General features: G+C 44.1%; 1 protein-coding gene and 1 non-coding gene across 7 annotated transcripts; both read left to right on the top strand.

Annotated features, from left to right (window-relative positions):
- Positions 1–279: 279 nt before the first annotated feature.
- On the top strand, positions 280–14,761 carry KHDC4 (KH domain containing 4, pre-mRNA splicing factor). Of its 6 annotated transcripts, XR_003925100.2 has the most exons (15): positions 838–956; positions 1,088–1,325; positions 3,631–3,759; positions 4,131–4,210; positions 4,820–4,872; positions 5,776–5,939; positions 6,352–6,563; positions 7,139–7,199; positions 8,062–8,119; positions 8,335–8,588; positions 9,097–9,252; positions 10,255–10,367; positions 12,291–12,382; positions 13,345–14,404; positions 14,443–14,761. XR_003925100.2 is itself a non-coding variant. In XM_041126278.1 (14 exons), the coding sequence occupies exons 1-14, from the start codon at positions 295–297 to the stop codon at positions 13,542–13,544; spliced, it is 1,839 nt and encodes a 612-aa protein (XP_040982212.1). In that variant the 5' UTR covers positions 280–294; the 3' UTR covers positions 13,545–14,761. The 6 variants fall into 6 exon arrangements, 5 of the variants coding, with proteins under 5 accessions (XP_040982212.1, XP_029882078.1, XP_029882079.1 ...); XM_041126278.1 differs by lacking the exon at positions 838–956 and adding an exon at positions 280–323 and having other exon boundaries at positions 13,345–14,761; XM_030026219.2 differs by having other exon boundaries at positions 826–956; positions 13,345–14,761.
- LOC115346670 lies at positions 6,122–6,250 on the top strand. Its single transcript, XR_003925197.1, has one exon.
- Positions 14,762–14,881: the final 120 nt, after the last annotated feature.

Raw genomic sequence — 14,881 nt, 5'->3', positions numbered from 1 at the left:
GTTAATTAGTTAATGGAGATAGATGACCCCTCTGCAGGAGCCTGTCACAGCATTTGCTGCTGCGATGGTCCCCTTCCCTTGTGACACCTGAGGAGTCGTTACTGGGCCAGCATTCATCAGTCTCCTCATGGAGCAGGGCCAGCTCCTACTGCTGCCCTTGACATGGCAAGTCCCCAACTGACTTCTTCCCCGCTTTTTCCTTCAGGAATAGGATGATACTTTGGAGGGAAACGAAGTTTCTGAGAGGTTTCCCTCCTGGGGGAGCCCTTGAAACACCCTCCCTTTCCCAGGGAAATGTTTCTGTCCAGCTGGAGAAAGCATAGGTGAGAGTTCAGCTGCCGCTGCACTCAACGTGGCAGGACCTGCCTCTCCCGCTTTAGCGCGCCAGGGAGCAGCGCGCATGCGCTAGGGGGCAGCGCGGAGTGTGCCTGGCGCGAAGGCGGCAGGGGGGCTGTGCGCATGCGTCAGCCGCCCGGCTGCCCGGCCGGCCCACTAGGGGCAACAGTGCGCGTGCGTGAGGTCTGCAGGACCGGGAGCGCGCGTGCTCGACTGCAGCCGCCGTCTTCCGCGACGTCATCGCCGGCAGCCCCGCGGGGTGGGTGCTCTCCGGCCTGTCCCACCCTGCCCCGCCTTTGCCGCTGCGCTGCGCTGCGCTGCGCGGTCGGTGGGCGGTTTCCCACGGTCAGCCATGGAGCGGGCCGCCCGCTAAGAGAGCGGGGGCAGGTACCGCGCCCCGCCCCGCTCCCCCTCGCCTGCCCGGTGTCAGTTCCCGGCCCCTCCGCCGGAGTGGACGCCGCCCGCGGGCCGCGCCGTCTCCGTGGCAACGCCCGGAAGGGGCGTTTCGAGGCGGCCTCGAGGCCGGAAATGACGGTGCGGCTGGCGCGGAGGTGGCGGAGCCGGGCCGGAGCCATGTCAGCGGGTGGCGGAGGGCAGCGCGACGCTGGGGCCGCTGGCGGGTGAGGCTGGCCCGCGGGCGCGGCGGGTCGTCGGGCACCCCTGCAGAAGGGCCTCGGTGCGGCAGGTCCTGGAGCTCCCGCGGGGCAGCGGGCTCGGAGGCGGCCGGGACTGAGGCCTCTCTCTTTTCCAGGCGCCGCAGTAAGTGGGACCAGCCCGGCCCGGCCCCCGCTTTCCTTCTCCCCGGCACGGCGCCGCTGCCTGGGCGCCCCTTTCCTGGCGGCGGCGATGGTGGCTCCGCTGTGGCGGGCTCCGAGAGCTCCGCAGCCCCCTCGGGAGCGCTGGATGCGGCCGCGGCCGTGGCCGCGAAAATCAACGCGATGTTAATGGCCAAAGGGAAACTGAAGCCGGCGCCCAGCACGGCGGACAAGGTGGGTGCCCGGAGGGGCGGCAGGAGCCGCGCCGCGCCGTGCCGGTGGGACCGCCAGGCCCGGAGGTGGTGAGCGAGGGTGGGTATCGCGTCTGTTTTCTGGAGACCTGCGGCCTTTATTTGTCGGAATGGCTCTCGGTGAGACGGGAAACGATGGAGGAAGTAGGATGTGACAAAAAACAATCGGGAAACCTTTCTTCAAATTTTATCAGCAACAGAAAACAGTGGCGTAGCTGCGAGGTCAGTCCCGCTGCTCTTCTGTAAGGCTTAACCAAAGAGATCTGTAGGAACATGATAAACTTTTTTCTGAAGTATTTTCTAAGTAGTACAGCTGACATAAAAACTGCTGTATAAAACCGCCGGTTTAAAATATGAGACGAAATTATTCTCATGCTTAAGCACGTTATCAGTCGGAGCCGTATGTGCAAGTGCTGACCAACCTGGTCAGCTTCTGGTCAGCCCTGACGTGAGCCTTGGTCAGTCCTGAAGCGGTCAGGCAGCTGGACTAGATGATCGTTGTAGGTCCCTTCCAACTGAACTTTTAAATTCTAAAGCAAGTGTAACTTCAAGCGTGTTTTCCCATTTCAGTAACAAGAACAGTCTTGCTTTCCTGTGTGTTATTAGCCTATGCTAGAGCCAAGCTTAGAAGGCTGTTTCAGGTTGCCTTCCAAACTCGTTCAAATACAAAGTTAACAAGAAGAGTATGTTTTCACGGTGGATTGTATCTTCTTTTTCACATGCATAGTATTGGTGGGACTGCCAGATATGTTCTAGGCATTTGCCTTGTGAGGCAGCATGAAAATGAGTCTTCATTTTGTCATTGGATTTATTCACAGATAATATAGGGAAGAGTGGCAAATGTACCCTGCCACGTGTTCACCATATTTGGTTTTCTGTAGGTTCTGTATCCGAAATGATTGTTACAGCCTTTTTAATATGTGAGGTTTATTCGTGAGCGTTTCTTTGATCATTGGTATCGGCAGTCTTAGATCGTTTTAACACATTGTTTGCTGCGCGGTGGTGCCTGCTTCTTGATACTTAATGTCCACCTGAGGGTGTGAAATTTTCAGCATTGAAGAATGCGTGGCTTGGTTTCAGGTAGCCTCTGCAGTCATACCAGATGGAAGTGAAGTCTGTTCGTTTACTGGCAGTTTGAAACACCTAAAAATCGGAAGATACTGATGTCTCATTCTTCCATCTATGTTTTTCTATAAGCTTTGGTAGCATTCTGGCATCCTGTGACAAATTATATTGCTGTGGGAACCACTTAGCCAATTAATTTGCAAATGGGATTGGTTGTTTATTGCATATCTTGCTTTTGTTAGGAAATGTTCAATGATGACATTTCCAGAGTAATTAACTCTGATGGCACCTCAGATTGTGAGTGAATGGAAACCCAGGAGCCTGCAGGTTAATGAATGTACTTTTTTTTTTTTTTTTTTAAAACATGCGGAAGGAAGGGAGAAACAGAATGCATGTACAATGCGTTAGACTTATGTCCCTCTATAGCTGCCTTCTGGCTCTCATGCAAGTGCTGTGCTTCAAGTGATATTGATGAGACCGGATGTGTGCCTTTTGGATGTTACTGGAAGGTTCTTTTTTTTACAGAGTCTTGGTTTATGCTTATGTCCCCAAAAGCATTTCAAAATTTTTGGGAGGATGTACTATCTAACTCTATGTACGTGGGAAAAGCTATAAGGTCTTTGTTGTAACTACAAGTCTTCTGTCATATCTTCTGCATCTCTTTGTGGCTCCGTGGCTTTTTCTTTCTTAGACACTTAGATACTGACACAAAATATTATGCCCTTGTTTTAAAAAAACAAGGTGGGGGGAAGCGTGGTTGTAGTGTTGGATGAGTTTAGATCTTGAACAGAAATTCTAAATTCTGTTTCTGTGTAAGGGGAGTTGAGAGAAGCATGAATTGCATGTTTTATTAGTCTCGCAGATTTCTGTCAGAGGTGCCAATTCAGGTGTAAGATGCCTTGGCTTCCATTTGAGCAACTTCACTGCTTAGTTCTACACGTGTTTCTCCATTTGTAGAACAGAAACAGTAATTACTTATTATATTAAAATGTGTTGAGGATAAAACTAGTGGTTTTACTTGGGCACAAGGTTGTGAAGAGGTAGGTTATTAAGTAGTAGATGTAATGTGCTTTCTTCTAATGTTTTTAAAGCTTTTGGGTTCAACAGCTGAAAGGGGAGAATGAAAAGGATACTCACCTCTAGAGTACTAGGGTCAATTTGTTTGTTACATCATTTATCTCTGCTTTCCAACTGCTGGTCTTTTGCAACGGTTGTCTTTGAAGCTGCAGGCTCTGGGAAAAGGTCCGGCTACAAGTAAAAGCAAAGATGACCTTGTGGTGGCAGAGGTGGAAATCAACGATGTCCCCCTCACGTGCAGAAACCTGCTGACGAGAGGACAGACTCAGGATGAGGTATGTTCAGGATCTACGTCTGACTTGTTAGGCTTGGCAACACATTTGTACCTGTTTGTAAGGCTGAAAGAGCTTGCAATAAACCATATTCAGTGGTTGTTTCCTCTTTTTACAAAACTTGTTGTGTTTTCTAAGGCACTTTATTTTGTAGTTTATTGGTTTGTTCGATAAAATGTCATATGATGAGGTAAGGTAGCATAGTTAGTAGGGGCACCTACTAACTCCAGCGGGCACCGTTCATTCTCTTCCCACTTTATTAACGGCTTCTGGTCTTTTTATACAACAACATAGCTTAAACCCCTTTGGGTGTTTTGTGTGTGCTTTGTTTATTATTGGTAAACTTGTCACTGGGTTTTTTAAATTGTTTTTAGATAAGTCGGCTGAGTGGAGCAGCTGTCTCTACTCGAGGGAGATTCATGACTGCAGAAGAGAAAGCAAAAGTGGGACCCGGGTTTGTATTTTCTTTTTTGGGGCTTATGCTTTTTTTCTCATTGGGTGGCTAAGTGGTGGGGGCTTTGGGTTTTTTTTGGTTTTTCGTGAGCAGTGTCACCTTTGGGTGCCAGAGCAAATTGCCTGTTGAGTGTTTCGAGTATGTTTACTGTTATGATAGTCTGACTGCATAGCTGCTTTCCCACCTGCTTGATACTGGTAGGGTGAAATTAAAAAAACCAGACAAACCACAAACGTGACAGATCAGACTGTGCTGAACTTCTTCGACTCAACGCTATACTGGATCCCTTGTGCATTTTGCTGAGAACGTAACCGGAAAGTTGCCCAAAGAGAGCTAATATTTCATAGACTCGGGGCTTTTAGTTAGTTAACCTTTCATGTGGACAAGCAAATTAACGTTTTCAGTGGTATAACTTTAATAAGTCGTTGTGTAAATAACTCCTGAATCTCTTCAGTTTTCAATGAACGTGTATTTACTTCCTTGTGTGAAGAGTGTTTCAAATCTCTGTGGAAGACTTCACGTGTCTAGATGACTGTAATATAATTAGATTGAATCCATTATTGTATGTTCTCTGTGGGTTTAATGGTATGTTTGACATTTCCTTTCCAGGGAGCGTCCTTTGTATCTTCATGTCCAGGGTCAGACACGGGAACTGGTTGACAGTAAGTGCACAAAGCGCTCTTCTTTTCCTGTCATTGTTTGTGATAAAGGGGTTTTACTAAGGGGCTTTGTTGTGACCGGTATGGATTGGTACTATAAATATCTTGGTGTCGGTAACAGACCCCATTTAAACGTTGATGTTAAGATCTCTGGCTCAAAACTACCTAAGGTGCTCTGTACTGCATTAGTCATTAAAATAAAACTTTTGATAGACAGCAAGGAAGGTGGGGGGAGTGAGTAGGGTTCCTAGGCAGGTGTAGCTCTTCTGTGTGAATTTATTTGCTGATAACATGCTGAGATCCCATTACAGTAGGTCGTGACAGGGAGACCTTCCCTTTACTATACAAGTATGAACGTTTTTTGTGAGATTAGCTACATTTCCATTAGAAGCACAAAGAACTCCGGTCTTGCCTATGCCTGCCAGAAAAAAAAGGAAAACTATAAACTGTTCAGGTGTTCATTTGTTCTGCATATCAGTTCACGGGCTTGCCCTCAGTTATCTCTTGAAACTTGAAGCTGCCCACTTGTATCTACCTTGATTCCACAGCCGGTAAACATTTTTTACATGTTAGGTTGCTCGTTCGTGCAGATGTAAATTCTGTACAGGGTTAATGTAAATGTTTCCAGCATTTGCTAAAATATGTGGGCTAAAACCGCCCACCTGCCTATATTAGCCTAAGCTTTATCAGGGTGGGAGTGGAGAAGGAACCCTGATGCTTGTTGCCATCCTTTGTGATGCAATCCCAGAATGCTAACATTGGGCCCTGCTGTCAGATGCAACCTTTTTGCCTGTAGATCTGCTGTTGCAGAATATGGGAAAGTAACCCTAGTCATTTCATGATTTGGTTAATCTGGGCAGTTGACAAGGGCCGAAATATAAATTAATTTCATATTCTGTCAACTAGGAGCTGTTAACCGAATTAAAGAGATAATTACTAATGGAGTAGTGAAAGCAGCCACAGGTTCTAGTCCGACGTTCAACGGAGCTACAGTTACTGTCTATCACCAGCCAGCCCCTATTACTCAGTTGTCTCCAGCAGTTGGCCAGAAACCTCCATTCCAGTCAGGGGTGAGTTACTTATTTATGTGGATTTCACTGAAGTATTACAAGATTTACCTATTACAAAGTATACATGTATTTATTTAAAAAAAAACACAAAGAAAAAAACAAACCACAAAAACCTGAAAACAGACACACCACCACCACCCACCACCACCACCCCAAAAAAACCCACCTTGTGTGTTGTGAAAACTGGAGGACTAATCACACTGAGTCTGAAGAGTGAGACTCAGATGACAGTAGCCTCCTAAAAGAAAAGGGATGGAGAGAGCAGCCCTACTTACAGAAAAGCAAAGGGCTGACTGTGCCATCTGACACTTAACTTTTCTGACTGTCACAGAAATAAGATTTCTGGCTTCCAGTGAAATGAACATCCTAATTCTTGGAGTGAAATAGTAAGCTTTTACCGTTACTTTTACAGATGCATTATGTTCAGGACAAGTTATTTGTTGGTCTGGAACACGCTGTACCTACATTTAATGTGAAGGAGAAAGTGGAAGGGCCTGGTTGCTCCTACTTGCAGCACATTCAGATTGAAACCGGTGCTAAAGTCTTTCTTCGTGGGAAAGGCTCAGGTTGCATAGAACCGGCATCAGGCAGAGAAGCTTTTGAACCCATGTACATCTACATCAGGTATGAGGGGGGGTTTTAAAAAAAAAAAAAAAAAAAAAAAAAAAATCCCAGTGACTGGCCATGAATGTAACTTAACGTTTAATCCATGTGGGGAATTCTTAATTATGACTGACTTAATGCAAATGAAATAGTTTTTGAACTTGACTTTTATTTTAATAGTGATCTCTCTGAAGTGATAAAGATATCAACCATATGGTGATATGGTATAAAGTGATACTTGACCATAAGGTATTGCTTTTATTTGGAACACAGTAAAGCTGTGTTCTTTTTGTGCTTGGGTTGTGATGTTGAGCTTTAAGGGAAGAATACAAAATACATTGACCAGTCAAGTCATTTTTCTGTGTTTTTTTTCTTGTAGTATTTAGACTAACCTGAATTTTCATGTAGAAAATAAATATTCATCACTTTTGTTCACAATTGTGCTGAATAGCTGCAGAGCTGCTAGAGTCCTGTTGAGGTGACTGATCACTCATTAAAGGGATAAGATCTGACAGCACGTTGCTGATGAAAGAAGTAGCTCCCAAATTTGGCGGAAACATTTGTGCTTATGAGGTGTTCTTTTTATATGTTTTCAGTCACCCAAAGCCAGAAGGTTTGGCAGCTGCTAAAAAGCTGTGTGAGAATCTATTGCAAACTGTGAGTAGCTCTTACAAATATGAGATTTCAGAGTCTGTCGTAGCTTTAGTGTGTGCCTGGCTAATGATTTTTTTTTACGCGCTCAGCAAAACTGTCCATGTGTTCCAGCTTGCTAGTAGGTTTTTCCTTCTAAGTACAGCTGTCTAATTTTTGTACAGTGAACAAACATTTCTCAGGGTGGAGCTGTAGTAGTGGAATTTTGGGGGGAAAAAATGCAAATGCTTTCTGAGTAGAACTAGGGGTGGGGGCAGGAGATTGTCTGTATGCAAACATAAAGGAATCCTGCTTTTTGTCTGATTGCTGTAGCTTCCCTTGCCTTAGCTTTAAATGTTGTCAAGAGCCACGCTGTCTGCTTTATCTTTCCTGAAGTGATTGTTGTACCCCCAAAAATTTCAGAAAATCTCACATGTACACATAGAAAATCGATTTCTCAGCTTTTTTTACATGAATGCTAATAGAGTAAAATCCTGTGAGACAGTCCTTCTGTTAGTATTGATAATTGAGTATGGGCTACAAAGTGTATTTTGAAAAATACATGAAAGCTTGTAGATTCTTTGAGTATTTTCTACTGTCTCTACTGAAGTATTTAGTTTGCCACTCTATTTCCTGTGAAAGATTAGCCTGTATTTTACACAAATCTGTTACAGACCAGCAGGATTAGTGGGATGTTCAGCAGGGTTTTGGTCGGTGGGGTTTTGTTCTCGGTTTTGATGTTTGGATTATTGCTGTCTTTGTGCATCATATGTTCTGTAATCAAAGTCCCCTTACAGTTTTATGGTTGCATGCTAAGATGCCTTTTGCCATCAAAAGTTTAACATAGTAAATAGATGTTTATTGTCTAATCTTTCAAAATTCTTTGTAGGTTCATGCCGAATACTCCCGATTTGTGAATCAGATAACCACTGCAGTACCCTTAGCAGGTAAATGTTAGCAATAATGAAGTCTTCGGAGTTGCATTCTGCAGAGCTGTACTTACAGTTAGTTTTGTGCAATTTATTTACCTGTGGAAGTCTTTAACTTAAAGTCCTTCAACTGAAAAGGAGTCCAGCTTCTTTTACATTTGGTAATTAAATTTGATATTTTTGTGACTCTAACCAAATTGAAGATGACCCTTTTTTCCCCTTTCTCTTGCCAGGCTTCGCACAGCCTGCCACTATAAATAGTGTCCCTTCGCAGCCATCGTATTACCCTTCCAATGGGTATCAGTCTGGTTATCCTGTTGTTCCCCCTCCTCAACAACCAGTTCAGCCACCATACGGTGTACCAGGCATAGTACCACCTGCAGTGCCATTGGCACCTGGAGTCTTAACAACACTACCTACAGGAGTTCCGCCTGTGCCAACACAGTATCCAATATCTCAAGTACAGCCTCCAGCCAGCACTGGCCAGGTACTGCCACATATTATTTGCGCTATAGTTGTCAACTTATTAAGCTGTTTCTTTGCTAACAATAAAATACTTAAAGTAGTTCCAGATGGAGAATTCTTCTTCAGGGCATTTTTTTTGGTTATTGCTTTGCTGATGCTTCTGTCTAAGCACCTAAATTGTCGGTATGGCTGCTTCATACTGCGTTTTTCATATCATAGCCACCTGTTCACATAAAGGATGTTTGCAGGGGGTGGTTGCTTGTTTATGAAATGTGTCATCACAGGCTGTGATGCAGTTATGTAGGTACAATGAGTTTGAGTTACAGATAGTGATTAGTTTGAGGAGGGAGCATTCTATAAATTAAATACTTGTTTTATCTTTAAGTTGTGAATTTCCTTTTAGCTTCTCTGAGGTTCTGCAAAGAGAAACTAGTGTGTTCTGCTCCTATGTATGAACCAATACATTGAATTAATACTTTATATGCATATTACCAAACTTTCTTGTTTTGTTTTCAACTTCTGCATGCCAGAGTCCACTGAGCGGTCCTTTTCTTCCTGCTGCCCCAGCAAAAACAACCATGCCGACTGGTACACAGCCACAAGTCCAACCCCATCCCCAAGGTCAAAAGAGACGCTTCACTGAGGAACTACCGGATGAGAGAGAGTCAGGACTGCTGGGATATCAGGTGGAATAAAATTGGCAATTTTACTTCATTCACCAAAATGGAACTTGGCTGGAGAGAGATTGTTATTAGCACAGTTTATTTGGCAACAGTCATGCAAGGCCTTTGGCAGATGGCAGCAATTGTTACAAAACATTGAGACCACCCTTTCGTTTCTTTGAATGGACGCACTGTTCCTAAACTGTGACTTACTTGATTCATTGGCAGCTTGCTTTCCATACCCTCAACCTTTTGTGAAGAAAAGCAGTGCGCTCAGGTCAAAGAGATGACAATAGTGTGTTACTGGTTAGTTTGAAGGGAGATTATTTGGGGGTTTGTTTGGTTCTTATGGGTCTTTTGGGTGGGCTTGTTTGAGGGGTGGGAGGGAAATGTGGTAATAACTTCCAGATTATCCCATTTACCTTTCTTGCAGGTTGCACTTGAGAGGATTTCAAGAAGCCTAGTTTTAAGAGATTGATATTTTTTTTAATAGCAAATGTTTAAACAGTTGACTTCAAAATTATTTTTATTAATTTCTTCAGACTTGTATGTGAGAAAGGGAGTTTCTGCAAATGCTTCTCTGATAATACACCTCTGCTCACAGGCAGAAACCCTAAATATAAGCTTTGCCTAGAGACAATAAGGAACTTGCCTATATGGTAGACCTAATATGAGTATCTCGAGCAGAGTTTACTGTGGCATGAGGTCTAAACAGTATTCACAATTAGCTGATTGAGGAGGCAATAAGTTGATCTGTGAACTAAGGAGCTATCTTTACTGTCTTGAACTACTGAAAAGGTGGAGTAGGTGGTGAGGTGTCTTCCATATTGGTACTCAGGTGTGTTTCTTACTACACTACCCTCAGTATTTTTAGGAGAAAGCATTTTTAACAAAGGCGATTAGTGGTTTCTTCTGCTAGTTGGCTATATGCTCTGAGAAGTTGGGTGTCCTGTCATTATCATTAAGGAGCTATAGCTTATGTTGTAGTTGTAGATTTGCTAATGCCGTGTGTTTTTCTGCTCATAGCATGGACCCATTCATATGACTAATTTAGGTACAGGCTTCTCCAGTCAGAGTGAAATCGATGGAGCCGGATCGAAGCCAGCAAGTTCCTCAGGAAAGGAGAGAGAGAGGGACAGGTGAGTGATGAAAGAATTGTGTCAGGTCTTTTCCAGTTCTGATGGAAAGCTTATTTCCAGAGATGATCTGTGTTTCGTGTTCTCTTCTGTGACTTGAGTGTTGCTTGTTTTGTTGTGGGTGGGTTTTTTTGTGGTGGGTTGTTTTTGTTTGTTTGTTTTTGTTTGGGTTTTTTTGTTGTTGTTTGAGGAGAAGGAATGCAAGGATTACCTTTTCATGCTACAACATGAAAATAGCTTAATTTCCACTCCTCCCTAAGTCTGTATGCTCTTACTTTGTCTGGGTCGGGTATTTTGCCAACTTCTTGGCACAACAGAATATTCTTGTGAAAATAGGTTAGCACTTACACTTTAAATGATTCCAATTTTAAAACAAATCTGAAAAAGTTGTAAACCTGAAATTTTGTAGCCTGAAGTTTCAGGGAAAGATTTACTTGATAGTCTCTTTTGTTTTCTGGTCATTATGAAATACATCAAGGGTATTGGTAAATTTTTCTATGTTCTCCATCTTGTATGTAGTCCTAAATTCAGCATAGCTATTTGAAGTCATCAGGCATCTCTACTCTTCCTTATGCACTCTAGCGCATTGAGCCACAAAACTGTCAGGCTTGCACTTTATTTCATAGTAACATAGCATGGTTTGGGTTGGAAGGGACCTTTAAAGATCATCTAGTCTGCCCTCTCTGCTGTGGGGAGGGACATCTTCTAGTAGATCAGGTTGCTCAAAGCCCTGTCCCCCTGTCCAACCTGACCTTGAACACTTCCACAGATGGGGCATCCCCAACTTCTCTGGAAACCCAGTGTCTCATCACCATTCAGAAAAGGATATCTTCATTATATCTAATCTAAATCTTCCCTCTTTTAGTTTAAAACCATTACCCCTTGTCCTGTCACTACAGGCCTTGGTAAAAGTCTCTCTCCATCTTTCTTATAAGCCTTGTAATAAGGTCTCCCTGGAGCCTTTTCTTCTCCGGGCCGAGCAACCCCAGCTCTCTCAGCCTTTCTTGATGGGAGAGGTGTTCCAGGCCTCGGATCATTTTTGTGGCACTCCTCTGGACCCACTCTAACGGGTCCATGTCTTGTGCTGGGGACCCCAGAGCTGGATGCAGCGTGGGGTCTCGAGAGCACAGTAGAGGGAGAGAATCACCTCTCTCAACCTGCTTCCCATGCTTCTTTTTATGCAGCACAGGACCTGATTGGCTTTCTGGGCTGCAAGCACACGTTGTTGGCTTGTGTCCAGTTTTTCATCCACTAGTATCCCCAAGTTCTCCACAGGGCTGCTCTCAATCCCTTCATCCTCCAGCCTGTGTTGATACTGGGGGTTGCTCTGACCTAGGTGCAGGGCCTTGCACTTGGCCTTGTTGAACTTCATGAGGTTTGCATGGGCCCATGCCTCAAGCCTGTCAAAGCCCCACTGGATGGCATCCCTTCCCGCTAATGTATAGACTGCACCACTCAGCTTTGTGTCATCTGCAACCTTGCTGAGGGTGCAGTCAATCCCGCTGTGTCATTAATGAACACATTAAATAGTATTGGTCCCAGTACAGACCCTTGAGGGACACCACTTGTTACTGGTTTCCACTTGGACATTGAGCTGCTGACTGTAACTCTTTGGACACAGCCATCCAGCAAATTCCTTGCCCATCTAGTAGTCCATCCATCAAATCCATTTCTCTCAGATTTAGATGGAAGAATGTTGGGGGGACCATATTGAAGGCCTTACAGAAGTCCAGGTAGGTGACATCAGTTGCTCTTCCCTTGTCCACTCATGCAGTTACTCCATCATAGAAGGCCACTAGATAAGTCGGGCAATTAAAAGTTAAACTCCTCAGGTCAAGGACTGAGTTATGAATTTGTTTGCTATTACCTTTGTCTCTTTGCTTGTTTTAAAAAAGAAAAAATAAGGGCTTGCATTGGTTTAAATAGGCAGTTGATGCCTCCGCCAGCTTTTCCTGTCACTGGGATGAAATCGGAATCTGAAGAAAGAAATGGTGCGGGGTCTTTACCAGGCAACCATGGTGAGTGCAATGGATAAAATACACTTGTGAGTCAAGTTTCCTTTCCCAAATGAGTTTGCGCTCGTCTTAACACTTGTTTAAATTGGTGATTTTTTTTTTTTTGGCTGTTCTTTGGCTGTTTAAGTGAAAAGCAGGTCATATTGCACTGCTCTAAAATCACTTGTGTTTGCTGTGATTATACACACATGATGCTTCTCTTAAAACTTTAATATCTGTATGAATGAGGAGAGTGTAATTAAGTGAAAGACTAAAGACAGGTATTTTTGACCCATCAGTCAGCTGGGGCACAGAATCTCGTAGGATTGTTTTGTAACAGATATCATGTGGCTTTACATTGTGAACAGCTATCTCTAGAGGCACTAAGGAGTATCGGTGGGAGTTATGGTTCAGGTGTGTATTTATAGACATGAGTTATGTCTGCAAACAACAGAAGTCCTATCAGATTTCATCCTTTCATAAGGTTGTCATACATCAAGTATTTGCAACTTGGTAAAACATGTAATCATTTTAACTCTCCTGGTAGCTTAGTGCCTTTCAGATCTGCAGGTACACCATGTTAGCCTGTTTAACCTTAGTTTTTCTGCAGTATTGGTCCCAGAGATTGCTCTTCCGTTAGCTTTCTTTTGAACAAAATTTCTACTTTTCTTTACATATTTATCTCTTTAACGGTGAAATTGCCATCACTTAGACGCATTTGCTAACTCTACCTTTTTTGTGTGTTTCTTTCTTCTTTCTCTGTTCTCTTACATGGTTCTGATGGATCACATGTGCTGTTGCTGGTGCTGTTTCGTGTGGCCTTCGACCTTGGATGACCATTGGCCTTGTGACCTCAAAATGGTGTCCAACTAACAATTTACAATTAACGTCTTTTTTTATTAACTTGTTTTGGGGCATTTTATCTCTTTTTATTTTTATTCTTCCTTCTTGGGGGCTGGGGGGATTGTTTTGTTTTCCCCTTCTAGATCATCAAGCTAAGAAGATGAAAACTGCAGAAAAGGGCTTTGGATTAGTGGCATATGCTGGAGATTCATCGGATGAAGAGGAGGAACATGGTGGCCATAAAAACGCAAGTACTTTTTCACAGGGATGGAGTTTGGGATACCAGTACCCTTCCTCACAACAGCGAGCTAAACAACAGATGCCATTTTGGATGGCACCATAAAAGCTGCAGAAGAGTTTTCATTCATCCTTTTTTTCCCTCTAGCAATAATGCATGTATATTACAGAATGAACTTTGCAAATACGCATTGTTTTTACTTTTGCAGAAGCTAAAGGTTCAGTATTCCCCCTTGAAAGGGCTCCATTATTTTTAAAATCCGTATTTCTGCAGTGAATTTGTCAATTAAAAAAAAAAAGTATTTGAAATAGTATTCTGACAGGGCTAGTCCCTTACACAATGGGGGAAGTACTGTAAAGGGAAACCAGGGAAGCCTGTCAGTCTGCATTTCCCATTTTTCCAGGATAACTTAAAGATGGAAAGAGTCAGTCTACACCTGGTGTTTGTATTTTATTAAGTGTTCCTGCTGTCAGCCTGTGTTTGCAGTCCCATTGAGCTAATGGTGACCCTGGCTTCAATGTTCTGACTTTCAACAAAGGAAAGGAATATACAGTAGTGTTCTGAAAAGCTTGAGGATCACATTTCCTAAAACTCTTAATTTGTTTTTACTTCAAGCATTTCCTGTAACTCAGCACTGTTTTTTCTTTAAAATGTGGTTTTACTAACCCCACAACTTCTCATTCTAGCCAGATGTCGGGGCGGGGGGATGCTCAGTTTTTTGGATGGGTTCATCTTGCCGCTAATCCCCAGGTGGACTTGGCGCTGTAGCACTGGTACTTAATCTTCTCCAGTCACTTCTGGATTCATTCCCATGCAGCAGTTTGGATGGAACTCCTTGTGAGGTTTGCCCCCCTCCCCATCTCTTAACTCATTCACTTGATTCTACCCCTTCTGTTTCACGGTGGTTTAACAAAGAAAAGGCAGGCAGCAACCAGGTCCATGCAGCGCCAGTGACCTGAGCACAGGTAACCAGGTCCATGCAGCGCCAGCGACCTGAGCGCAGGTGTTGCTCTTGCCTCGAAGTGCGGAAGCGGAACCTGGGCATAAGTTGTTGGATTGTTTACGGATGTGACCTGCAACATGGGCTTTCTTGGTGGGGCAGGCTGTGGCAGAAGGAACTCTTTTGTATGGAGAAGTGATGCGTGGGACTGTGCCAAGGTGCTCGTCAGCTTTCAAAATGGGAGAGAGTTTTAACGGTGGGGATGTATGTTGCTGCTGCACACTGGAAGACCTTGCTGGCTCACTTGTACAAACATTGTCTTTCCTATGTGTTGTAAATAATTAGAACCGTACTTTCATTATAAATAAATGTATAAATATTCGGCTTCTTGCTGCTTTTTGGGGGTGAGGCTTGACTTAAGCGCGGCCGCAGCCTGTGGAAGGTGGGTTTTCGGGGTGCGGGTCCTCCACAACCCCCCAGCGGGCGCTGGAGCCGCACGCGC

The sequence above is a fragment of the Aquila chrysaetos genome, chromosome 9 (assembly GCF_900496995.4).
Source record: "Aquila chrysaetos chrysaetos chromosome 9, bAquChr1.4, whole genome shotgun sequence".
Taxonomy (NCBI): Eukaryota; Metazoa; Chordata; class Aves; order Accipitriformes; family Accipitridae; genus Aquila; species Aquila chrysaetos.
The sequence above is the reverse complement of the archived record's forward strand: the minus strand, read 5'-3'. Positions and strand labels throughout refer to the sequence as shown.